The following is a 27,442-nucleotide window of genomic DNA, read 5'->3' on the forward strand; positions in this document are numbered from 1 at the left end:
CATCCTTTAATGATAAATATCAAAAAAACAGGTCATTTCTTTAAAGATCTGTGAAAATAGATTTTCCTTATTGAAGAATTCAGCAGGGAGGGAGGCTACAAAGCAACATAATGCAAGGTTAATGGATGGAAAACTTACTGTAATTCTGCCTCAGAACAAAAGCCAGAGCATGACACTTTGCATTATTTCTATGCTAATGTGCACCACTCGTCAGCTTTTTCACCCTGAGGGGAAAACACAAGCATTTCTTTGTATTATATTTCTGCTTGTCATACTGCAAAACACAAACTGGCTTAGTGTTTGTGTGTGCGCGTAAACCCACAAAGAAGCTGTTTTGATACCAGTCACTCTGGAGGGAGAGCTCCGCATTAATATTTCCAAAAATTCAGAGGGCCCAGAAAAGAGAAAAAAACACACACACAGACACTCGATTGGGACTTTGGTTCTCATTCTCTCTCATACCGAGTAAAGCTGGCTCGACAGTTGGTACAAGTTGCCTCAGTAGTGTTCAGGGAGTGCATGGGGGGAAGGAGAGAGGAGTTCTGATAAACAGCAACGGAAAGAGACACTTTTTCTAACTCTCAACACTTTTTGTTTCCGAGTTTCTGAGTGATCCTGTCGCTTAAAACAGAAACACCAGTGTAAGGGAGTGTAGCCAAATGACTTGCTTATGTGATGTAAAAGAGAAATATGTACACAAAAATGAAACAACAAATCTAAACCATAATTTACAGCAATTTGTTCTCTCTATTATAATGATACCTACTTAATTTGCTAAAATGAAATGCCCACCACTGGAAATGGCCAAAAACCTACATGTAAAAAGTAGCTGATTATAATATAAATGAAACAAATTGTCTTTTAAATGATGAAACATAACTTGAGTGCTTGACGTTCCTAAAGTTCTTAAATTAAAAACCTAGCTTTACAAATGAAATCTTTAAATATCACTGGCTGGAAGCACGACCAGACCTTTCTTCATCTCACGAACACTTTATTCTCTGACCTAATTCACAAAGGGAATGTGAAATAGATTTTTTACTTCCAGAAGTTGTTCTTATTTTTTAACCTCTACCATCAGGTTTTGTGTACCACCAGGAAATCATCAGAAATGGTTTTGTTTTGTTATTTTGTCTACTATAACATACGTTGTCTTGTGCTTTTTGTTTTGTTTTCTGCTCCTATAACCGAAGTAGAAGTTATTTGGTGAAAGCATTTCCCCAAATCACAGGCAACAGGGTGCTGATAGATGATTCACATATCCATTAATATAACACAGATACTGACTCATGTTACATCAGACTGAAGCCAAAATGAAAAATATACTTCTTGGACACAATTGCACTTTTTACAAAATGATGTCTGATATGGGAAAAAAATAAACAAAACAAATATTTTAGCTAGCAAAACTGTTTCACACATAATACTGAGACAATAATGGAAGATCTGATCTATTTTAACACAAGAAACAAGAAAAGTTGTCAAAATGCATCTGTAAAATCTATCATCATTCCAAAAATATTTTTGCAATACTAAAATATAAATGAGTGATTTCTGGAATGAAAAAAATGTTTTGTTTTGTCAACAGCTTCAGTGCAAATAAGAAAAGACTGGATGCAAAAGGGACACACACAGGGAGAGTTGAGCATTCTGGGTGTGATCGGTATATAAAAAGCGCCATGTGATTTGTGTCCCGCTCCAGTTTAGAGGCTACAGCCTCCAAACCAGCACACCCAAGGAGAAGCAACCCACCTCAGGCTGCGGTTCCCATCTGCCTGCCCTCTCCCCTTCCTCTCCCTTTGACAAGGCCGCAGCCCGTGGTCATCAGTCTTCAGTCTGCACTGTGCATGTGTGTGTGTGTGTGTGTGTGTGTGTGTGTGTGTGTGTGTGTGTGTGTGTGTGAAACAGAAAGAAAGAAAAGGGCCAAGAGAAAGACAAAATAGAGAGAAGGCGCAACATTACAGATTCACCACTGGACCATCTTTTTCCGTCCCGGTCCCTCTGGACAGCGCTGCGGTAGCGGCTAGCTTGCTAACTGGCTGCCGGAGCTGACATGACATGTTTCCCCAACAGACCGCGGCCCCCTCCCATCCTCCCTGGATCAAATCAAACCAGCGAGCTGATGCAGTATGATTGGAGCTCTGGTACTGTCTAATAGCCCAGAGACTGAGCCTGACGCATACTGTTGTCTCTATCACTGCCTGATTCACTGCAACAATCCCTCATGTGCAAACTACCCAGGGATGTGCATCCAGCGGGAAGAGCGTCATTTTTATAGCTTGCAATGCAGATACAGATATGACAAAGCAAGTTATGTGTTGAAGAAGTACTCCGATCCTGCATTCAAAAGCTTACAAAAGTATTGTCATTGTGCAAACAAAAAGGCTCCTTTGATGATTTCATATTGTACATACATACTGCATATATCACATTATATAATTACTCTTACTGATGAATTAATGTCTAAGTAGCCTTTTACTGTTGTCGTTGTTCTATTCTATATACTGGGCAGTTTCATCTGCAAAACCCCCAAGCTCACGAAGACTTCTCTGAATATAATTATGCCCTAAAAACCATATTTTCTGAAAACAAATGAAGTCAGTCCCATAAGACAACCACTTTTTAGTTTGAAATCAAATTGTTGAAAAAAAAAAAAAAAGCTCTAAAAAGGAGAGGTCTGAGAAGAATTATGAAAAATGTAACTGTTTTAGACAATACTTGAAACTGCATTGAAAATAGTACTAAACTGTCAGATTCTTTCCACTTTTATTAAAGAAAACAAGACTTTAAAGCTGCTATGACTGATACTTTTAACAAGGTATCAAGTGACAGAGTGAATACAATGTGAAAGGGGTGATAGTGTTAGTCATGACCATACAGAGAATTATCCCGACTCTGCAGCTCCCTTCAGTTTTACACAGTGTTTTAGCATCTTTTAGCAACTGTATTGTTTTGATTCCCTCCCACCGCTCCCATAGTGTCATTTTCGGCCACAGCAGGCAGCTGTTTCAGCAAAAAGGCTCTAAAAACCCACTGCACACTGCCTGCTGAGCAGGTGATATGATGATATGTCAATGTTGTGTTCCTAACCTGTTTCCACTGCCCTCAAGTGGCCATTAAAACCAGTTATTGCAGATTTAAGGACTCAATTGCAGACTTAAATGACTTGATAAGGAGATTTTTCTGTACTGAATGGATGGATTATATTATATGTTTTAAATAAGCTTTGTTTAATTATAGCTGTTATAAATGTAGTGAAGTAAAAAGTACAATATTTGCCTTTGAAATGTTGTGAGGTAAAAGTATAAAGTAGCATGAAATGGACAAACTACAAATATCTCAAAATATACTTAATTAAAGTACAGTATTTGAGTAAGTTAGTGTATCATTCTTTCTCTTTCTCGCACACAACCGGGCACGTACACAATGGTTTTTCACAGTATCATCTGCAGGCCTGAGCCTCTCATGACTGGTCACCTTTGAGGCTTTCATCAATGTCAGCATTCCAGCAAAATGAGACCAAACACAAACACATTCACCTCAGGCAGGGACTCCCCGCTGAGCTATCACCGCCACAACCAGTGACCCTCAACAAGCTCCTTTAAGTCTCTGGAGTTGCCCCCTTCTGCAGCTCTGTCACTCGTTCCTGTAGCCAGCATGAGTAGGTAACTCTGTTTCTCTCTAATAGTCCCTCTCTCGGTCTCTCACCCTCCTAATAAGAATCAATATCAGCTCTCTTAAAAGTCATCAAGCACAGAGGTAAAAAGGCTCAAGAGCATGAAATTGCAGACGGGAGAGGGTGTACTTATGCAACACTAGGCTGCGAAATGGGCCTTAAATGGGTCGAGCCGCCGAAGTCTACAATAGAGAGGGAGGAAAAAATAAGAAATGGGGGAAGAGAAAGGGTCAGAGAGAGACGGCATTTCATGCCGCAGAGATGTGATTCTTGGAGGTTTTGTTTTCTTTTTTCTTATGGCCTCGCACATCAAACAGCGCAGCTACGGAAAGCTTATCATGTCGTCGGCTTATCTCCCATTTTCACCTCCTCAAAGCAATAAACACACATGGAGCAGCTGGAAGATGGGAAATGCACAACAACAAAGAGTTGACGCTTCAGGTTCAACGGCACTACAGCACTCTCTCAGCGTTTTCATTACCACGCACTGTCCTGGACGCCAGGTGAGACCGCTGATGGAGCTATGGATTATCCTGCCCTGGACGGGATGCAGAGTCTGAGGCATGAAGGACACCGATCGCGTCAGCCAAGGCAAAGGCATATTACAACAGAGAGCAAACCTCAAGGACTCAAGTAGATTAAAACTGATTGAAATCCCATTTGTGGCGTTTGGGGTCTTTTATGTCAGCTCTCTCTCTCTCCCTCTCTCTCTCTCCCTCTCTCTCTCTCCTAGTCCCCGAAGTGAGCAGAGCCTGAGTCTGAATAAACAAATAAGATTGCATTCGTGGAGACAAGCGTCTCAGATTTGCATGGCAATAATATCAAGCTGTGGGATTTTGTAATATGAAGAGCAATAAAGGTGTCGCACGTGGATGTGTCTGTTTTTTTGATAGGAAGCAATGTGACAATATGAGAGGAAATGATAAATTAGAATCTGACACACATAGAAGTGCCTCTGCGTACATGCAGAGTATACTGTATATAGCATGTATGTTCTCAAAAAGAAATATTAAATTGAACATTAAATACTGTATTTTTCATAATGGTGTAGTGGTGTCTTGGTAGATAGATGGAAATAGTCAAGTACAAGTACCTTAAAATTGTACTTAAGTACAGTACTTGAGTAAATCGACTTTTTTGTTTTCACAGACCAAAGCAGAGGCAGGTCACTCTCCTTGTTAACTTTAATACTAGCTACTAGTGTTTTACCCATCATCCGTTTCATGCTTGCTGGTTATAGAACGACAGCAAGGGAAGAGGCTTTTGTTTCGTTTATCCTGAAGACGGCTCCTCTCTTCACCCAGGGCGGTACACTGCCTGGAAGGAGGCACTGCCTTTAAAGCTAAAGTCAGGGAACAAAAGTCTCCTTGCACAGTTAACACCACAGATTTCATTAAAGATTGTAGCATGTTCATTTTTTTTTCTGTATAAGGTAAATCCTTCTGCCCAGAGGGCGACACGCTGTATAACTGCACCACTATTTGTATACACCTAATTTCTTTAATATACACTCATATAATAAACAGTAAACTATTCCTTTCCATATCCACTGGTGTCCAAAGCCGGACAGGAGGCCAGTTCATTGCAAGGACAACATACAGATAGCACTCCTGCTTACAATAATCAAGTGGACAGTCTCCAATCAACTTGTATGTCTCTGAGCTGTGGGAGTAAACAGGAACACTCAGGGTGAAGCCAGCAGACTCCTGCAGTGCAAATAACCACCAAGCCACTTGATTGATTATGATTATGAGCAATGTAAAATAAAACTGCATATGAGATTTAGAGTTTCCCATATTCTCCGATTATTTGGTAATGTAATGTTCAATGACAGGTTGTGCATTTTAGGTAAGTAATTAGAAGCCATACAAAAGTAAAAGACTGCAGCCACAATATATTACATGTCATTTATAATGACGTAAATTCATCCTAACAAAGACTCTACACTGGCTACAATCGAGTTTAAATCACTGCTGCTTGTCTATAAATGTGTCAATACCCTAAAGGAACAAAAAACATCATCTCTGACTGTCTATTACAAAATGGACCCTCTCTCCCTCTAAGCTCATCCTCTCAGGTTCATTTTATCTATTTCTTTTTTGGTCTGGTAGTTGGCTGTACTGCGAAGCCCAACAACTGCCATCCACCTGCGCCGGTCTCTGAAAAGTCAGCTGATAAGCCTAAGCTCTCTTTAGAAAAAGAGGAGTATCTCGCCCACACATAATGTCACAGTGCTCCATGGAGCCCACGTTGTGACAAACACCTTCTGATATCATCTGTATACTGTGGATTTAGGCAACATCCATGCAACTTATTCACTTGGCAAAAGAGGCATGTGTGAGGACAGCAAAGTGACTCCACAGCGCAGGTGGGCATATCCGCAAGATCAGATTCTTCTTTACAGGACTCAGACGAAGCGCACAAATCTCAGTGTGAAGCAGTGTGGCCGTGGGAAGAAATTGAATTTGGAGAAAAGGTCAAATCTCCAATGTCATGTTCATCTGTGGTATAAGTCTCTGTCCACCCGCACATGGTGGAAAGCCTCTTCAGATGATCAGCAGGTAAAAGCGGTCGAACGGCGCACTGAGGACAGGCAGCTCCTCCAATCAGAGACACAGCTGTGAAGGCACAGTTGAATCACAGGCAAAACAAGACATCCAAAAAGGTTCAGTTCACTGCCGGTCTTTCCTAACTAACAGAGCTGTTTATTCTGCCTCCACCTGCCCACATAAGCTCCCCTCCCTCCCCGGGCTAGCGGCCACATCGTGTGAGAGAGAGACTCTGTGACAGGCGCCCTAAGAGGCAGTGGGACGGCAATGAAGATGTCATAAAGAGATGTAAGAAAACCCAGAGTCACACTATCGTTCAAGCCCATCTGAAGACTCAGAAATTCATTGAGCTGGAGCCAGAGAAATGGCTCGAGCTTCTTCCCCATTAGATGTTACAGTATGTGAGGAAGCCATGGCAACCACTAATGAGACGCTTCCTCCTTCCTTAATTTTTACAATAAAACTTAATAATTAAGTGTTCCTTTATGGGTTGAGATCATTCTTCTACCTCTTAAGCGATAAACCATTTACAAACCTGTTAACTCATCTGAAAATCTGATGTTTTGGGGACACGTGGTTTTAACAGAATGGTGACAATAATGACATTTTATGTAGGAAATGTGATCTTTGCACAGCTGTATTTAGATAAAGAACATATAATGTATCCAAGTAACGAAAAACACATTTATAATACATTTACGTGACAGCTTCCACGAAAGAATTCAATAAAGTTATTTAAAGTTATTATAATTAACTCTTGACAGAGTGTGGGACCAGATTTTGATATTTGGATTTGAAGAATGTTTTGTTCCAAAGATCCTTGAGTGTAAATGTGCACTGAAAATTATAATTTCATCATGACTTTGGCTTTGCTAGCGATAAATGGGGGCTCTAGGAAATCACAGTTTCCTAGAGCCCAAGGTGACGACTTCAAATTGCTTGTTCTACCCGACTAACAGTCCAAGACCCAAATATATGGAGCTTACTATCGTAAAGGGCTCAGAAAACAAGCAAATATTATTTGAGAGGATGGAAACAGTGAGTTTTTGGCATTTTTGCTTAACAAAAAAAGACTTGAATGATTAATCTACTGTCATAATAGTGCATGCAATTCATTTTCTGTCAATCAACTAATTAATTAATCTCTAAACAATGATTATAAATAATACAAAAGCAACTCTAACTGTGCTGAAACCGACACTATTCCACAAATAGTGCCACTATTCCATGAAATATAAACCCATCTGTTGGTGGGGGATTTAGAACCCCCCCCTCCCGCAGCCACTTTTTAGAAATGATTCAACTGTAAATTGATTTGTTGCAGGCTTTACTAACATCACAAAGACGGCCATGTGATCCACTTTGCTCCACGTTGTAGGTTTATCCACCTTAAGCCCCTATTTAAAAACCGCCAAACCCTAAGCGCCCTGTGACTGATGACATGATTCAACCCTTTGATATGGCTGAATTTTACACTTCGTTTTCTTCATGTTTCTTCAACACCAACACGATTCAATGTAAAAAGTCAAACAAGCCTCAGGAAAAAAAAACGTGCTCATGTTTGAGTGGTTTTCACTGAAGTGCCCCCCCCCTCCTCCTCCTCTTACCGTCCACACATGCAGGTCTGGCTCTTGTAGTTCCAGCGATCTGGCCCTTCTTACAGGCGCAGCGGGCCGTCTGCCTGGCGATGGTCCGCCGTGGTTGGCTGCTGTCCCTGTCCAGCGTCACAATCTCGCATGTCCCCGCTGCCAGCTGGCCTGGAAATGACATTGCACCACAGAATGCGAGGTCAGAGAGATGAAATCATAAACAGGGCAAAATAAACTAGTCTGTCTCTTCTGTTAAATTTGGATTCAGCACATGTTCAGTGGTGTAGCTCTGTTATTTTTCATAATCCTTTGTAGCTCAATTGGCAGGGCACGGCACAAACATGACGTGGGTGGGTCTCACAGGAACCACTGACACGAGTGCAAGTACTGTAGTTGTGCTTGTGTTTATTAGCAAGACTTTAATACATGGCGAGGACATTCATTCTAATTCTGAATACCTAATACAACAATTTAGACACAGCCCATCCATTTAAAGAGACTTTAAACGGATGTTTAACTTTTGCTGAACGGCGGCCATTGTGGCCACAAGTGGCACTTACAGGATAATTACACACACTGAAATTTCCCTTCATTTTCCAAGACTCTGTTGAGTCAGTTGCAGAGTCATGAAGGTCACAAACTGACCTACTAATGCCAGTTACACAAAAAGCTAGCGACAAGCTAGTTGGAATACGTGAAAGGCAGAGACAAACATTGCAATTCCATTCTTTAACCACATTGGATATGCAGTGAGGATACCGTTCTCACATTCTCACATTCATGTCAGAAGAGATGTGGGCTCTTTAAGGTTTGACTGACCCCGAGTTCCTGAACCCTGAACAGCTCCAGTGGAATTGCTCAGCCAACAGAGGAACACTGGTGTGGTACTGAGCAGCTCACAGATGTAACTGCATGCGTGAAGGGATTTTAAAAGACAATGGTGAAGAAATTACTTTTAAATTTCCGCTACCTAAAAACTACCCTCAGGCTATTTCCCATTAAGGACCACATCCTATCAGCACACCTCTTTGAAGGTAATGTACCCATTAGCCATGAATGAAATGCATGAATACTGATGAACTTTGTAATTGCTGCCAAGCCCCCCCATCGTACACACACACATCCTCCATGTATTCAATCAGGTCACCTTTGGCCTTGGAGCCGGGCCCTTGCTGCTCGCAAATTAACCTTTGTCTGTGTGTGGAGGCCCTCGGGTGCCATCCTGGAGAGGCTTATCAGGATCTAATTGTGATTGGCAAGAGGATGGAAGTTGTGATTAAATCTGGACTTGAGTCCCGAACACTTGGGTGGCTGGCTTAATGAACTGAGCTGCGAGGGGTCACACCCAGGGTAATGGGGATCTATCAGGATTCATCCACACACTGGTGCCCGTGGTGGCCAGAAAATGTCTGTGTGTATAGAGTATGTAGCCATTTTAAAGGTTACCATAATGTTTCTTTCAGGGCAACAAAAACAAAATGAATGAATCACAAACTGAATGCAACTTTAGCAACATGAGCTATACTTCTACAGTGTCTCTTAGATTTTTTTTCTTTTAGTGTTGCATTTATATGGGAATATATTGACAGAAAATCTATATCACATCACATAGGGGGGTGGGTGGGAATTCAGGGGTATGGGAGGCACAACTACAGAACAGTACCACATAATCAAATGTAATATTTAGATGATTATCTATACTGGTGATATTATGCACCAATACACTTTTTATGTATTTTTATCTTTGTGTGATGCTTTTATGTTTTGTCTTCTGTGCTGACACTGAGAGAAGTGACATCTCATTCTGCTGTATATGGATATAGTTTGAAAAGTCACCCCAGTTTTTCTATTTTCCCCACACGTTGACATATTGCCAGACACACAAACACTTACACTTATTACACTTCAATAAACATGCATGCATATCATTTGAACTCTTGTTCGACCCCGACTCAACCTAAACTTAGATCACATCGTTGTCACATCGGCCCGGGTTTATCTCCAACATGTCAACTTTTCATGAGCTAATAAAAGCAGCCCTGTTTTCAGCTTTGTGACGGTACATTTTCAGATAATGCAATGTGTTTTTAAATGTTTTTTTCAGGATGTTTTTGTAAGCACATAAAGGAACACTTTTTCTTTCAGTTCATCTAAAAATGTAAAATCACCGAAATTAGAGACACATGGTTTTTACTTGTTTTGTTAATTTTTCTTTTTAAATCAATACTAATTTATTTATTTTAATGTTGAAAAAAAATGTGTCGAGAGCATAACTAGGTTGTGTTTTTAAAAGTAAACATACTGACTGAAAGCGGCCAATTTCAACCATAAATGTGCTCCCAATGTTCAAGACTTTAACTAATCTTAAGCCATCTCTAGCTCTACTGTAGTGTGACTACTCCAGAGCCACTAGCCGTACATTAGTGGGACGCATCTGTGTGTATCTATAAATACAACTGCTAAGAAGACGGGAGAAGTGATTACAAATGTGCAGAAAGATGTCTTAACACTAGATGCCTTTGCTCAAAAATGCATGCCAACGTAATCTGTCATGTCTTTTACACTTGGGAGATCAAGACCAAACCCCCCCACTTTCACCACCCCTTTCTACTGCTCTCCTCCTCTTCCTCCGTCCTGCTTTCTTCCTTTACATTGCTTGCTCCTCTCTCCTTCATGCCTTCTCACTTAACTCCCTCCCCTTCCTCTTGCAACTCCTCTGTCTTCTCTGGGTGATGAAGGATAATGACTTGTCATGTAAGCTCCTGTGTGTGTGTGTGTCTGTGTACACGAATCTGTTCATGTGTGTACGTGCGCGTGTTTACTTCCTGCATCCTACCCCACCCACCATCTCTGCAGATCATCTCCTCGCTGCCTTCTTCCTGCTTCCTCTCTTTGTCAGTTCCTTCTCCTTTGGAGCTCTTCCATTGTATGAAGCTGAAAAGACTGTTTGGATCTCTTATGTAATTGTGCGGATCGCTGTGGCGCTGAGGTATCATGTGTGAAGTCAACAAGCTCAAACACTTTGGCTGATTTGACGTTGTTCTCTGTTGTTCTTCTTTCTTGACTCGATAGAGCTCATTAATTGCCTACATTTCACCAAACAGGGGCCTTGCTTTTACTGTCACAGCTGCAGCTGCCGGGAGACTGAATTAATCACATTTTCATGTTGTTGTCTCGCATTGTCGTGTATATTGTCTTCTATATAGCTGTCCTGGCTTCTATATGGGGACAATAAAGAATCTTCTCATTTTAAACCCAGTATAAAAAGACACCTGGTAGAGCAGGTACCATTAAGGCTGAGTCCTTTCTGCAGCGGCATGGGTTCGATTCCAGCCCGGGCCCTTTGCTGCATGTCATCCACTTTCTCTCTCCCGCCTTTCCTGTCTCTCTCTGCAGCTGTGACTATCCAATAAAAGCAAAATTCCTGAAAAAATAATGCTCTGACTCATGAAATATTTCAGTTGCAGCATATGTGCTGGCATTGTGTACATACTGTAGGCCCATGTCGGATTGAGGAAAATTCTTCACATGTAAATTTCATTTCAATGTTTCAGCAGGTGACATCCACAATGATGAGGACCACATAGCCTATTTTTTATGCTACTTATGCTGCTAATCACGGTTTCTTCAAAATGCTGAAACTCAACTGTTTAAATCAAAATTGTTGTTGAAATTTTTAAACTACTTTGCGAGGTAAAAATGGCAAACTGTAATGATACTAAAATCAGTTCACCTACACATCAGTTTTCAAGTTTTCAACAAGAATTAAGGGATCACCAACATTATTACAGTTAATCCAGGGAGGAACATGAATTTCATAGCAATCCCTCCAATAGTTTCACTCAAAACCAGTGAGACATTTCACTCAATCCCACAAATGTCAACCATAGGGAGGTGTCAGAGGATCAAAGTCAGAGGATCACCCAAGTCCTAAGTATACATCCTCAGTGAACCATGACTATCTGTACAAAATTTTAGTGCAGAATCATTCTGCAGATGTTGAGTTATTTCACCAGATAAATGAAAATTCAGAGCTGCTGGCTCAGACCAACAGACCAACATAGCTATCTCTGTAACCATGCTGCTAGCGTGGCTAAAACAGTTAGCACTAAATATGTATCAGTGTTATGACCCTGAGGAATACGTTTATCTAATCTTGACTCTTGATTCAAGTTCCCCACGCAGGATGAACATAATGTGCCCTTCATATGTTTAATATTTCAGGTGTGACTCTCAGGTATTTGAGAAGACATAGACATCAGTCCGTAGAGAATTGCAAAAGAGAACGAGAGTTTTAAACAAGTTGATTTCAGCTGCAAGCATTCTAGATGTTTTGCAGTCTTCCCAAATATTATGTGAGAGAACTTGAGGACAAGCTGGTCTCAGTCCCCCAATAAAGCAGGAGTCGACTCCATTCCTTCTTTTCTAAAACAAATTGCTCCAAGCGTCCCCGTGGCTCAGCCTCCAGAGCGCAGTGCCAGGGATACCACGTACATTGCCTCTCTTAAACATACTAAAACTAAACAAACAAAGCAAAAAAAGAACCCAAAAAAACGAACTGAACCAAACCTCCCCAACACAAGAGTATTCCTGTTTTTGTTGGCCTGGAGGGACCTGCAGAAAAGGTTAGAAAATATAACAGGATTCACAGCTCCAACAAGGCAGTTTCCAGAAAGAAACTTCTGTATTTTTGCTCAGAATTAAAATTGCATAGTATTTTTCATATACAATTTTTACACATGCAAATACGCAAGATGTAGTCCAATCTCTTCACAGGCATCCCGTGAAGAAATTGGACTGTGAAGAGAGGAAACAGTAATCCTGTTTCCTGGAATAGCCTCATGAATAGTGGGAAAAATCTAAAACTGGCAGGTGTCCTCAGAAACAAACCCAAAGCTTGTACCAGTAGCGCTATGATTTATTATCACCCTTATCAGCTTCTGTTGTCGAGCAGTTGTCAGCTTGGCCAGCCAAATGGCTGATTAAAATGTATGTGTGGCCACCCTAGAGTGAAATGAAAGCTCTGACTGTGGCAGAAGATGGATTCGTGTGGCAGAGCGTACGGCTTAATACAACGTAATGTTATTGACATGCTCCTATGCTTTATTATTTCTCCTCCCGCTCCTCAGCACATTACAATTGCTCTGCCATTTGATGAATGTCCAGCACAGCTACAACGCAGGGAGACATGACATTTTTTTTCCCCTTCTAGTCCCTGTATCTTTTGCGCAGATGTCTGAGAGCATGTCTTTTTTTTTTCCCCGAGAGGCTCTTTTTTGTTCATTCTTTAAAATTTTTCTTGTGTTTGCTGTTCAAGAGATCCCACTACAACTAAAAGCTGCTTCTTAGAGTCTCAATCTGCTGAATCAAATGCTTAGATATTTATAAAACGTGTGGTTTAGGCTTGGTAGGAGAGGTAGGTATGGTCTCTTTTGTCCTTTGTAAATCTGCAGTGTGCTGGAGTCACGCTGAGATTGCATACTGTGCTGCACAAGAAACAGCTATTTCCAAAGTATCTCTGAGTGCCCTTCAAAATTCGTCACAAAAATGCATTCTGCCATGAAATTTACTGAAGATACTGAATTTGCAGTTGAATAGAAAGAGTTTTTAATTAGCCCTCACTTTTACAGTAAGACTCGTGGCAGCACACATAAGAAAGATGAGGGCTCCCATCCAAAAAATAGCAAAGAAATGTTTGCTGATGGTAAATCAACACCACAATCCGAATAAATTATATGTATTCTTCTTTGAGTGGGTGTAATATATTTGCTTTCAGCTGATACTGGCTGTGTAACTACCAGGTAATGATTGATTTCTAATTAGATCAGTCTTCTGATTAAAATACATATTAGTCACATTTTGTTATTGTTAGTTTTAGTCAACAAAAAGTGAAGGCATTTTAGTTTAGACTAGAAAAGTTTTGTCTTTTATTTCTTTATTTTCATGTCGTCTGAATATAAAAAGGGGGCACTTTTTTCATTCCAAGCCCTGCAATGTTAGCGAAACAGCACTGGTGCTTATTAGCGCAACAAGTACTCTAGCTAAATGCAGTAGAAGAAAAAGAAGAAGAGGGCAGTGCATGATATTGTTTTATGGATCAGGAACTACATTGTGTGCTTTCCCGGATCCATGCAGGCAGTTAAGACGAACGAGACTTCATTGTGGTTCACTTGTCCATTCATTCTGTCCTTTATTGTCATGAGATTACATAAGAAAGTATTGATGAAAACATTCCAACACAGGTGGGCTTTACGCTTGACGAATACGTCATTTCTAAAAGATTTTAGAGTGGACTGACGGGGGACAATTTATTAACAAGACAAGAGTTTAAAAACCATGCTAACAGCTCATGGGGGCCATGCTGCTTCTTACACTCAGCCAGACCAAATGCGGTTTGAGCCAACCAAGGCATCCTTACAGCACTGTGATCTCGCAAGCAGGGCTAAAAATATGCAGTGTAAAGTGAAGAACATTAAATGCTGAAATATAACATATTGATTTGTGTATTAAGCAAACAATGTTGTCATGGTGCCTCTGAGGAGCTAAATAACTTGAGTGTGTTTGGCTGTGAGGCAATGTGAAATATAAGGACGCCAAGACATGGACATGCTCTTTTCTAAGCATCAAAACCATGCATGAAATGGCTAAAGCCTCGCTTACAACAAAATTCTTTTCCACATATTCTCCACTTAACCCTGAAACACTACATGGCAGCTTGATGTAGTCGGAAACTAGCATCACATCTGTTCTGCTGGAGACGACGGAGTGTGTACGCGCGTGTGTGTACATGTTAGACACTGCCAGACTAAAATGCTATATCACTCCAGCCCGCTACAGCTGTTCGGAATGAGAGAGGAGAGTCCGGCGCCAAGTCTGTGAGTCTGAAATCCCATTTTGGATCCAAACGCTGCATTAGTAGAAACTTGATGTCATCCCTCTACCCTGAGGCCTGGCAGGCTAGTTTTTAAATGAATCCTTTTAACAAGCCTAATCAGAGGCTGGAAGAGCCAACTGAACAGCATGTGGTGTAACAGGAAGGAGAGCGGATCCGATGAAATTACAGCTTTAGGTAAAAAGGCAGTCGGATGATGTAGGGCCTGGACCAAATCTCCAAAACGACCTGCACAGGAGGAGACTGAGGTCCAGAAACAATGAAGTCAGCCACTTACTTGGACTCCAATTTATTTGGAGTCTGAACCTTGATGGTGATTGAAAGCAGTTTGACGAGGGGACAGCGCGTCCTTGATTTTTACATGTGTGAAAAATGATGTTCCAGTTCAAAGCAATGTGGTGGGACGAATAGAAATGATTGATTTTGATAAATTCTGATCAGGTTACAACTGATGAAGGAGTATCAGTGAGCACAATGATTTATGCAGAGTGGCAGGAAGGCCAGATGTGTCCTGCAGCAGCCATACTTTTGAAGGGGTTTGACATTATGGGATATATGCTTATTCGCGTTCTTGCCGAGTTAGATGAGAAGATTGCCACTCTGGTATCTGTCCGTTCAGTTTGAGGCTGGAGCCAGCAGCTGGTTAGCTTAGCTAGCACAGAGACTGGAAACGGGGGGCTCAGCTTTGTTTCCGCCTTGTTCCCGGTCTTTAAGCTAAGCTAAGCTAAGCTAAGCGGCTGCTGGCTCTAGCTTCATTATGACCTGACAGATATGAAAGTGATAATGATCCTCTCATTTGACCGTCATTAAGGAAGCCAATAAGCGTACTACGCCTTTAAAACATAAAATAACGTCTTAATTCTTCTTGAACTTTACTCTTCGACTATCTCTGATGCCTAACTTTAAACAAAGCCAGCACCTACACTGGAAAAATAATGATTAAATGAGAGAAGAAGAAGCTAGAGATAATGTTCCACTATCTTGCATTGTGCAGTAGATTGCTGTTGGAAAGAACTGAACTCCCTTCAAACTGCCTCGACTTACAGCAGACATTCATTTCCCCCTCCAACACTGATAAAGTGACCAAAAACTCATCATAAAGCTTGCCTTGAAATTATTAATACCCTGCCTATGCCGCCATGAGTCAGAGAAAGTTCTGGAAACAATTCTCATTGGGAGCACTCTCTCATCATGACGAGGGAGAGGAAGAGAGAGCTGCGGTCTGGCCGATCTATTTTGGGTGAAGCAAGCTTGTCTGAGCGCTTCGCTTGCTTTGTGGAGCCACTCTGAAAAGTGATTTGATTTTCCTTTTCTGCCCTTTTTTCCTAAAATGCTTGGGCAAGCAGCAGTCACACAGACGCACTAACACACACACACACACACACACACGCACTAAAACATAAACACATGCACTCATAAAAGAGTATAAGCACAAATGCAGCATATAAATGCCAAATATAACCACAAGATAGACCTCAATCTCTCTCCCTCTGTCTCATACATGCGCACACACACACACACACACACACACACACATATTAGCTAAGTGAATGTTGCCATGCAACCACAGCAACAACTAAACCTCCTCTGCTGCCTACACGTTCTGCCTTCTACAAATAATTCTCTGTTCTTATCAAACATACAGGGTAATAGAGAGCCTCGGTTTTAATGTGTCCAAAACATTAGCCTTTAGCCTTACACTGTGTTAAACACCAATTAGCAAATGTTAGCATGCTAACCCATACAACTAAGATGATGAATATGGTAAACATTATATTTGCTAAACATCAGCATGTTAGCATGCTGACGTTAGCATTTAGCATTACAGAGCTGCTAACATGCCTGTTGACCTTCAGTTTTGTATTTTTAAAACCTATTTTCTATGTTCCTTAGATAGTGGTGGGTGGATGTGTAAGAAGACTGATTATTAATTATTAAAAAAAATGCTGGTTTGTTGGTTCAAGTTTTTGTGTTTTACAACCTTTTCAAATTTGAAAATCTTTGGATTTTGGGCGACTTGGACAAAACAAGTAATTTAAGGACATTACCTTGGACTCTGGGAACTTGCAATGGACCTTTTTTACTGCTTTCTTAGGTTTTGTTTTTTTGGATCAAGCAATTCATCGATATCTTGCAAAAAATAATCAAAAGCTTCATCAATAACATCTTACTAAGGTCCCAGGACACCCATACTTTCATTCAACTGCATTCAGAATACAGGGGCTTTGAGACACATTCTCATCAACTTAATGCATGTTTTTTTGTTGTTGCATTGACTTGTGATTAAAAGTAATTCAACAGAGCTCCCGTGTAGCTTAATAGGGTTTTCATAATGAAGCTCGGGCCCCTTTTTCCCACTGTGACCTTGTGTAAAGCACGTAAAGAATGGTGTTTTCCCATGAGACGCCCTTTTCCCCAGCGTTAGTGTTTTAGAATAATGAACTCTGCTTAATAACAGGGTGTTGGCGTGAAACAATGAATGATCATCAATTAAAATGGCGGGGAAAAGGGAAAACAAATGACCCCAGTAACCCTTGGTAACACAGGAAAGCATATGTACATACACACACACACACACACGCACACACACACACACGAATACCAGTGCCACTTCACTGCTGCAATTAAGCATATTTTCCTCCCCCAGAGAATACATCACAACAGGGCAATGATGATAAGGTGAAGTTCCTTAAATGTTGCTATGATTTTGCACAATAAAGACCCCTGGGTGAACGTGTGAAAGTCCAATAATTCCTCTCTTTCTGCACCCTTGGGGGACAGAAGCAAGGTATGTCAGATTGTATTAGGCTCCTGATCAGAGGCGGCTGGGCTCGAAATGTGTGAAAATCTATAATAAAGCATCTGCAAGTGCGTGTGTGAAGTTGTGTGTGAACTTTACTTGTGTGTGTGCGCTGTATGCAACATGCATGGGTTCTTTCACGCATGTGTAGGTGACGGCTAGCTTAACTGCAGTTGCCATTTTACTTTAAAAACTTGCTTTCTTTGTATTTGTGCTTTATTTTTCTCAGAAATTGTTCTGTCCTGCTCTCTCTCCATCTTCCATTTATTCTCTCTCTGACACACACACACGCGCACACACACACATAAAGAGGCACTCAGCAGGGGGCGGGACATTCACAATTTACAACCTCTCCGGCTCTTTGCCAGCAAAATATCAATCGAACAAAGCACCTTTTTTTTTGGTTGAGAAGGAGAGTCTTTATACCCACCTCTAAAAGGTTCAGTCATTGTTGTGAGGATATTTTGGATTGTGTTAAGAGGACTGACAGATTTTCAAACGTGACGTGAAAGAGAATGCAGAGCTACAGTGATGGCCAGGAGGAAAACAAAGCTAACCTCACAAGTCACAGTCGTCCAACATGGAAAGAGTAATGGACTTGTGTTCCTGCATCAGGGTGTCACAGAGGCTCAGTAGCTCTGCTGGAGGGACTGCCAGAGCTGAGGTGCAACTCTTCAAAAATGTAACTGCAGCTCGAGGCAACAAGGTCTACAGACATGGAGGCCGCGATAACTGTGATTGGTCAGGTTGAGCTGCTAGACTGTGGGTAGTGAAGATAAAATGGAACAACTTGAAGAAAGGCGTTCTTTGTTTCCTTGCAAGACAAATGTATATGTTGTGACCTCTCTGAACTGTCGCTCTGCTTCAAAATGAATAAAGCAATGTAAAGAATCTTACTCCAGGTATATAATTAATGCACGATATGGCCTGACAGTATATGACACTAAGGTTCAGTACCAGAAATTGAGATCCGCTATTTTCTGGGAATTCTCGCCAAAATCTGTTCCCATTTCCCAGGAAAAATAGATGCGGGATCCTGGGATTTTTAGCACGTTTATCTGTGTGTACAGATACTCTGGAATATCATACGTGCTAACACACACCTAATTAATGCTTCCAGACAACTGCTGTACCCAAATTGCTGTAATTGCTCGAATATAACTGGAGAAACATTTCACCTGTAGCTGTTTCTTTCATTTTCTTTTAATGCTAAAATGGCAGTTTACAGTTCAGCTATTGTACAGTGTTAATGACGGTTCAACAGGCAACTCAAACCAGAACAGTAGGGCAGATGTCGGAGCAGCATTAAACAGGTGAAGCATCGAGTGCAGATCACCCTGATGTGTTAAATGTCAATGAGCATTGCTCCAGTTCCTCACACCACCAAAATAACATGCTATAGTGGCTGTATGCAGTGGATATTCCTTCCCTGTCGTTGGAGCTGGTCAGTACTATCAAGATGGTCAGACTCTCCCACATAACCACCCGGATGTAAAACTGAATATATCATAAAAAATACACGACCAAATGACTCTGTGTGGATGGCATTTTGTTTTGTTTTTGCCTCAAAGATATTATCTGCAGGCAAGAAAACATGGGCAAACAATGATATATCCCTGGGAAGTAATCAGTTCAAAATCGAGGGAAACCTTCAACCCCATACGAGACATCCATCGAGTGTTGCGGTGGTGCTGCAACAAATTAACAGGTGAAATTTTACACCGAATCAGAAACAAATCTGCTCCTACGCCAGAAGCACCGACAGCGAGACCACCAGAACGCCTCGACACAGAAGCATAAATCCAACTTCAATTTGGCATCGAAATACTAAGAGTACCATGAACAATGTTAAAGATGAATATTTAATAGTAGAGGCATGCTGTTGAGTCATTAATCAGAACGTTTTTTAAAGTCAAAATCTCATGTCATGACAGCACAAGTGTGCAGTCTGTGCACTTGTGTATGGGAGTGGCAGGGTGCATGGCTCCTTTCACTGCGGCTTGATCAGCATGCAGGCTGAGGTGTGGGGGGAGAGCTGTGATTGAATACAGAGGCTGCAGGCCCCGGCACTGCCTTTAATCTCCCCTCCCCATTTAACTTGGCCTCTGTGCTGCTGCTCTGCCGAGGCTCAGCTGGGGCATAAAGACACACACACACACACACACACACACACACCGCTCTGTCTGCCAGCCTCTCCCAGCCCTGTCTTCTGATCTGTCGGTGCGTGTCCCCATCTCTCCCTCTCTCTGTCTCTGTCTGTCTCCGTTTTTGGGGGCTTTATGTTTCTGTTTGTCCTCTTGCCTTAAAAGCTGCATAAATAAACCCGGATATTTTGGAAAACAAACATTAATCCCAGCTAACTACAAAACACAGGCACCAAACTGTCATGGAGCCCTCAGTGCAGTGACGGGCTTTTCAAGGTATTATGTAGCTTAAGTACATGTCAATGCCAATTCCAGAGCATGATCCATTTTATTTTATTAGCCAAAGGGGAACACTGCAGACTGCATATAATAAGATCAGTGGTGTGGTTTGGGTTGGGTTGTACTTACAGTTATCTTTAGCAATAAAGCGCTCTTTTATAGGATTTGGTGATAGCCGTCTTATTGCCGTATCCACGCTCCTGAAATCTCATCATTTTCTACGCCTTTAAAACGAACTCTCCGTCCTGGAACACAAGCGTCTGAGGCGCCCCACTGGCAGGTTGTGCTTTAGACTTTTGGGGAGATATGAGGAAGCTAGAAGAAGTGTGTTACAATTGCAACAACCAGTGCTCAATCAGTCCTCTAAATATTGCTGTTGTAAGAGTTGTTGTCGTCTTGCGTAATGAGAATCCTAAAAAAGGATTTAAAATTGACAAAAAAACAGCTGCTGTAAAGAGCCTGTTTGTGTGTGTTTCTTTTTGTATCTGTCCTTGTATTTTAGAGCGAGTAGAGAAGATAAAAGGCCTCTTTTTCTATCTGCAGATTCCCTCTCCTGTATTTAATTTCTGCCGACCTACAGGTAGCTTTTTTTTTTTGCATGTTTTATATGTAGAAGTTGGCAAATCCCATTAACAGTCTGGGAAACTGTGGTTCACGAATGCTCGAAAATTCTTAGTCATAAGAATCGTATCGAGGACTGTTTCCCTCTCACTGCCTTTTCAGTGTGCATCGGGCTGTATGTTTGCTGAAGATGGTGACCCAAGCAAGCAGAGGCAGAGGATAACGGTTCTTGAGCGTTTAATTATTTAAACGCAGAGAGTCAATATATGAAGAGGCAGCCCCGTACTTCTTGCCCACAAAGTGGAAAACAGCTCCTGCAGCCAATGTGGATGCAAGCACCTCTTTCATTTACTACTCTATAACTGCAGACTTAGAAAGAGAGGGAGTAGAGGTCTACAGTACAGTGCAATCACACAGTGAATGGAAGAGTGGTCCCCCATTTTTCTAAAAAAAAAAAAAAAAAAGCCCATGTCTAGTCAGTGCCAGGTTCAGTGTAACATGTTGAAATGAGTCTATTGGGTGACTGACCAAAAACAAACAGAAGGAGCAAGTCCTTGCTTTGGCTAACGCTGCCAGAGCCCCGTCTAAAGCTGTTCCTGTGATGGACAGAATGCGCCGTTAGGTGCAGGAAGTTGGCAGCCACACCAGGCTGAAAGTTAATATTTTTGTGTCCCAGAGGGAAAAAGAGGCTGTAAGCACAACTTGGGATACAGGAGATGAAAACAGAGAGACACAACCCATCAGAACCTCCACTCTTGCTGATGGGGCTCGGCTTTTGGCTGCTTTTCAGCTGAGCCGTTCCAGCAGCAGACCTGCGTTGGTAAGCAATGAAACTGAGGGTGAAGCTGATTGTTGCATAAAAACTTTAGAAGGGCCTGCTATTTGAATACACTGTGTAGCCAATTTGTATGTATGCAACAGATCACCTCAAATAAGGACAGAGGCTGCAAGAGCGATACATTGCATTTAAAGAGTTTGGAGGGGGGTGCCTTTTTTGTAGCCTTTGTAGCCTAGCCATTTGGATTTCTGTAGTTATTTCAGCCATTCCACGGCTAGAAATAAGTCTAAAATAAGTCTAAAATATAGGAGGAAGTTACAGACAATTTTGAGAGATAAATCTACCACTATCACTGTAAACTGCACATGTGCCATGCGAGAATGGAAAGCTTGACAGGCATAGAAACACTAACTAAGGGCGGTGGGGTTAAGCGAGCACTCAATTACCAGATGCCTTCAGCGTTTTTTTTCATGCTGGAAAATAGTCATAGTACCAAAAAAAAAAAAACCTCTATGCGGTGCCTGATTAGCAGCTCGCCCAATTACCATCACGAGAAGTTAGGGCGCCAATAAAAGCCAGGCAGACAGTGAGAGAGCATGCAGCTGTCACTTCACTCAGACTTCAAAGTTTGCAATTTGTGTTTCTGTGTGCTGAATGTCACTGTGTCTGAGAGGAAGAGCAGGAGAGAAAGAGATGATGGACAGAGAGAGAGAAGGCAAGTTAGAGAGAGTGGGGATCATGTGGCAGAGGAAAATGAGGGACAGATCGAGCAAAGACGGATGAAGTGAGGTACAAAGTGAGGCAGAGGGAAAAAGACAAAAGAGAGACCAGTGAAAAATAACTGTGGTCTGTGCCATGACCTACGTTATTCAGTCAGATTTATCAGGCCTTACTTCTCTCCTCTCCACCTCCCCTCCCCTCTCAATGAGCTGAATAGAAATGATTCTCTCATCTGAACAAAAGGCCTTTTCCTAATCATCGCAATAATGCTGCTGACAGCTGACTGACTGACAACTAGGCAGAGCATGAAACACACAGCTCGTCTCATGTCGGACCATTGTTTAGAGTGGCTTTCATTCATGTACACACACACACTCGCACATGCTACGCTCCCTCCGAGCTGCGTGTCAGTGGCAGCGCGACAGACTTCGCCTTGTTGGAAACTGAATTACCCACACTCAGGAATGCCATCTGACTGAAAGATGTAAAAGAGAGGAGGAGAGAAATTGTGTTCTTCTGTTTTTTCCCTCCATTTCAATTGGACCACAGATGAATAATTTGGTGTTTGTATGATGGGGGGGGGGGGTGGCAACGTGAGGTACGTAAGGCTGTCAGACGTAGGGGCAAGCTGTCAGACTCTGTCATTTATAGATGCTCAAACAGTACCAGGTCTTCATTTCAGAAGAGGAGCTGCATTTCTGCTGTTGCAATAACACAATTACACCATGTGGCCTAGTGGTGACCATCAGGTGATTTTTTCTTTTTTACAGGAAGCTCACATTTCATCCTGGCAACAGCTACTGTACATCTGCAGATCGATCTCCTACCTGCACACTGATTGTTCTCCAGAGATTCCCTCAATACGAGCCACAGCTAAAACAAAAAAACCTGGATACAAACAAGACAATGCAATCAAGATTGGTAGAGTATAATAACCCGTAACCAAACGACTGCCAGGTATGTGCTTAACTTCTCCTTTTTCATGTTGCATGAATAATAAAGGAATATAATGGATATAATGGAATTGTTAGATGACTTGCACACTTTGCCAATACACTGTACATTTCCATTTAGATGTTGATACACACATTTGCAATACAGGAAGTAAACCTTTAAAGATCAACATCAGACTGACTTCGAATAGCAATTTCTGTATTTCTCTAATTTCTGACAATTACTTCGTCAAAATGACGTAAAATGACACCTACTGCTTCTGCCTCGATGAAATATGCAAATATTGTTCATTTTTCACTTGTGTTACTCACTAGTTGTGATGTCACGTGAACAACCTGCTCGCACGTCAGATTTAAGGTGAGCACAGAAAAACTTTGATGAATGTGAAAACGGACTTCTGGTGTCAAACTCTGCACAGTGAACGTCACACATTCAAGTGAAGCAACAATAAGCAAATCACATTATTGAGCGGAGGGGGTCTTTAAGCTCCGCATATGCCTCATCAACTGAGAGCACTCATGACACGGTCTTTATTCTCTAACTTGCAGATCACAAGTTATTTGTGATATTTATTGTAACCCCCTTACTGAAATCAGGATCGTGTTCCATCACATCACATGTTACTTAGAGAGGTGATTGAGCTTTACTGAGAGACACCTTACCAAACGACACTGCAGCACGGCACTTACTGTGGTATCAATAGCCTGCAATCATACGCAAAGACTGCAATGAGGTAGTGAGGACGAAGCTGCTTCCTGTGATGCAGTTTCTCAAGCAGGTCCCCTTGTGGACTTCCAGCCACTTGTGTAAAAGCTTAATTAGTAACTCGTAGTAGCCGCAATGTTTTCCTTAAAACATGTTACAGTGGTGTAATTACACTCAATGAGTCATAAACATGGCAAATGACTGTGAGGTATATATTACACTTTATGTTAGAGGCTGAAGTAAAACGAAAGTGCAGGGAATAGAAAACTCACTGCGTATTAAACATCAGTGGGGAAGAAGCCATTAATAGAGGGATTCCCTCAGGGCCTTTTTTTGCACAGCATATATAATTGGGTTTCTTTGCAGTTACCCCAATCGTATAAGCCAGCTATTTGTGTTCAGCTAAGCTTGAATCATCAGGTTTGCTAAAAGGCGCTCATTTATCAATATCCAGGACGTAACTGTCGTCCGTGTTGTAACCAAGAGGAAGAGTTGGATGTTAAATGAAAAGGAGACGGCCATTGTAACTGTAGTTTTTGATGTCTCCAGGACTACAACACTGAATTGCTCTCAGTTGGCTCCCTCTGCAACAATACTGCTGACAAACTTTACACCTTGTACTGACCATTACAACTAATGTTGAAGTGCTAAAGATAAAAGGTTAAAAAGTGGAGTATTGCTTTAAGTAAGGTTTAAATGTCGCTGTGGATATTACATTTAAATGTCATTAAAATGTGCACCATGACTGACTTGGCGTTATATATTTCACGTAAATACGTAAATAATGAAAAAATGACAGGACTCCGACAACCTCTTCTTGTGTGTGACAACCTGGCATTCCTCGTCTCCCATTCTCTACGTCTGCCATCAATCTGCTATCAAGTTATTCATCCGGAGAATAACTGAAGTGAATAAAGAAAAAACACTTTCACCCTGCCTTAGTTTTTGTTTTGTTTTTGTGGATCTGATGACATCTCTGAGCATGGCTTTCTCCTTTGTCTAATTTCCACTGTCTGCATGAGAATCAGAGAGGAGGGTCTTAATCAGGGTCAATACTTTAATACATTACTTTTGATTGCACTATTTTTGATTGTGTAAAAATAGATGTGTTTGCAATTGGAATGCACGTACAGAAGAGCGGTAACAGAAAGCATCAAAAGGAGGTTAGCTCTCGTGTGAAGAAAGCAGATTTGACTTACAGCAAAGCAACACTGTTCAATACAAACTCTGAAAGGTGTCAGAGGGGCGCTTGATTTCAGCTGATAAAATACATTCAGTTTACTGTTTTGTTTTGGTTGTAAAAAAGTGGTAGTGATGCATCTCTAATTTGCATGGTAATATGTCATTTATTGTTGTAACCGTGATGAATGTGCTCCATCTATGCAAAATAAACCTATCAAAAGTTGTTACTCGGCTCATTTTTCACCTTCAACTACCAGCCCCCGGACGATTTTGGAGGAAAAAGAAAAACTGGAGGGACACTTCTGCACCCGCAATTCTCCTTGAGACATGCAAATACATCATCCCCTCCAAAGCTCCCCACCCATTGCAACAAACAGCAGAGAAAAAACAAGCGCATAAAAAGGCAAACTGTGTCTTATATTTCACTATTCTGGCGGGGGAAGCTGTTTGGCCAGACGTTTGCTCATGAATATTTAGGTAGTGGCGTTATGAATATGCATTAGGGGCGCTGGAGCAGCGCTATCAGCACACAGATTTATGAGCTAGTGTAGGAGATAATGATAAAGGAGGAGATAACCTGGCTACTGGTATGATGAACAGAAAGCACACAGCAAAAAAGAAGCAAACACATGCATGTGCAAGGGCATACACACAACTAACTACAACTTTTGTTCATGTTAAATCCACCATCTGGTCTAAAACATTGTAAAACTAAAAAAAGATTTTAAAAGGAGAATATAGAACACAGTAAATTTAAACAAAACAAAACCAAGCAGAGCTGAACTGTCGGCAGGAAATCATATGAGATGGCTTTTCTGTCATTTTCAGGCTTCGACTGTGTGGTTTGTTTCTCCTCTGCCCCTGAGGTACACAGAGAAGGAGGGTGTCACAATCTTTTTTATCTGTGCAATGCAGTACCTGTATGTGTGTGTCATTTGTGCATGTGTGGCGCCTCTTAAAGTGTGTCAACAGTGATAACGCACCTTACTGCCCACCCCGCGGTTGCAGAGATATCGCAATCTCAAGCCTCAGGTGCAGGAAAGCCAGGAAAGAAGAAGAAGAAGAAGAAGAAGAAGAAGAAGAAGAGATGCATACAGAAAAATACTGAAATAGTTTGGAATATTCCCTGCAGGAAAGAGGTGAAGATTGGCATGGACACCATGCTGGAACCTCCAGGATACAATTTTAATTTTAAAGAGAAGGTTTTGTTGTGTACAGTTATAATTTTCTGGGTAGTCAAAGTGCTGCAGTTACTGGCAAATATATTCAATGCATCACAGCTGACCAGGGTGAGTCACTCAAAATAAACAAAATGCTAATTTGACAAGCATGAGAGTTCTTTGGTAATATTATAAGCACTGCGACAGATATGCTGTTACCTTAATATTCATTTCCACCACGCTAAATATTAAGGTTATGCATTTGGATGTACTCCATAGGGCCCCAATAAAAATCACTGCAAAAATATGTGACAGAGCTAATTAAACTCCTACCATCGCAGCTTGGGAAAAAAAAAAAAAAAAAACTGCTCAACTTCATTTCCCATGCATGTGAGTCACTGTGAAATTATTTTACTTAGCTTATGCAACCTTGTTAGAGGCAGCTGACGTGACCCCCCCTCAAAAAATGTCAGAGGAATTAAAATTTGACTTTCAAAAAACCCCCAATCTTTGTAAAGACTGCTGATCAAACGTGGCAGCTATGCAGGTCTTCTGCTAGTGGAAGTACAACCAGGAATTAGGAATTAGGGCTGTAGCACTCTTTTCATTATCACAGACTTATCACAGCGTCTCGGGGGTGTTTAGAATCGGACTTGTCTCAGTCCCCCCCCACCCCACCCACCCCCGGTCTTGGCTGCTAGGTCTCTAGCAAAGTCTTGTTGCATCTCTCTGTCTGTGCTGCTGTGCCTCTTCTATGTGTGTTTGCAACCCGCACTATCCTCTCCTGTTAGCTTCCCCGCAACAAGAAGTGGCAGATTCTACCGTGTCCAGTGCTGCCTGAGTTACACTGCATTTGCTTTCATTAAAGCCTTCAACGATATCATAAAATATGCCGGTACCACCACAAACTCGCGACTTATTAATCAAGATTGTGTGTGCAGGAGCATTCTACCTGACGCAAGCATTAGCATTATTAACAATAGCAGCTAGCGCTACTTCCAAAGCACACTGGCCCCACCACACTCCTGGTTGAAGATAATAACTGTCACTCCCAGTTATTACCATGAGCTCAAAGCATTGAGCTTAACGTGTAACAGCAACTGGTTTTCGCCTCTCAGGCAACATACAGGCGGCCCTATCTAATTGGTCAGCTTTGAAAACCCACCATGTGCAATTAGTGTGCAAGTGTAGAATGTAAAGCTAAGGAGATGATCTTGGTGCCTTTAATGCTACAGCCCCGGCCCTGGTCTTGACTCATACTTGCCCCCATTAAGCCTCAGTCTTGATTCTGTGCTGGAGCTGCTCAGACTTGGACTTGTGTCAGACTCCACCATACCTTTACCATTTGGTATATCAATAAATAACTAACCTGTCTGAAAAGTTGAATTATGTTACTTGTTATCAATTAAGAATAATCATTTGTGCAATAAACAATTACAGCCAGTCAACTATC

General features: G+C 41.5%; 1 protein-coding gene across 1 annotated transcript in view; it reads right to left on the bottom strand.

Annotated features, from left to right (window-relative positions):
• tafa5a (TAFA chemokine like family member 5a) overlaps nucleotides 1–27,442 on the bottom strand; it is a 126,830-nt gene that overhangs the window by 42,840 nt on the left and 56,548 nt on the right. The window contains exon 2 of the mRNA XM_070929074.1: nucleotides 7,833–7,982. Within this exon, the coding sequence (XP_070785175.1) occupies nucleotides 7,833–7,982 (150 nt within the window). The remainder of the gene's footprint in view (nucleotides 1–7,832; nucleotides 7,983–27,442) is intronic.

Source organism: Enoplosus armatus, chromosome 22, assembly GCF_043641665.1.
Source record: "Enoplosus armatus isolate fEnoArm2 chromosome 22, fEnoArm2.hap1, whole genome shotgun sequence".
NCBI lineage: Eukaryota > Metazoa > Chordata > Actinopteri > Centrarchiformes > Enoplosidae > Enoplosus > Enoplosus armatus.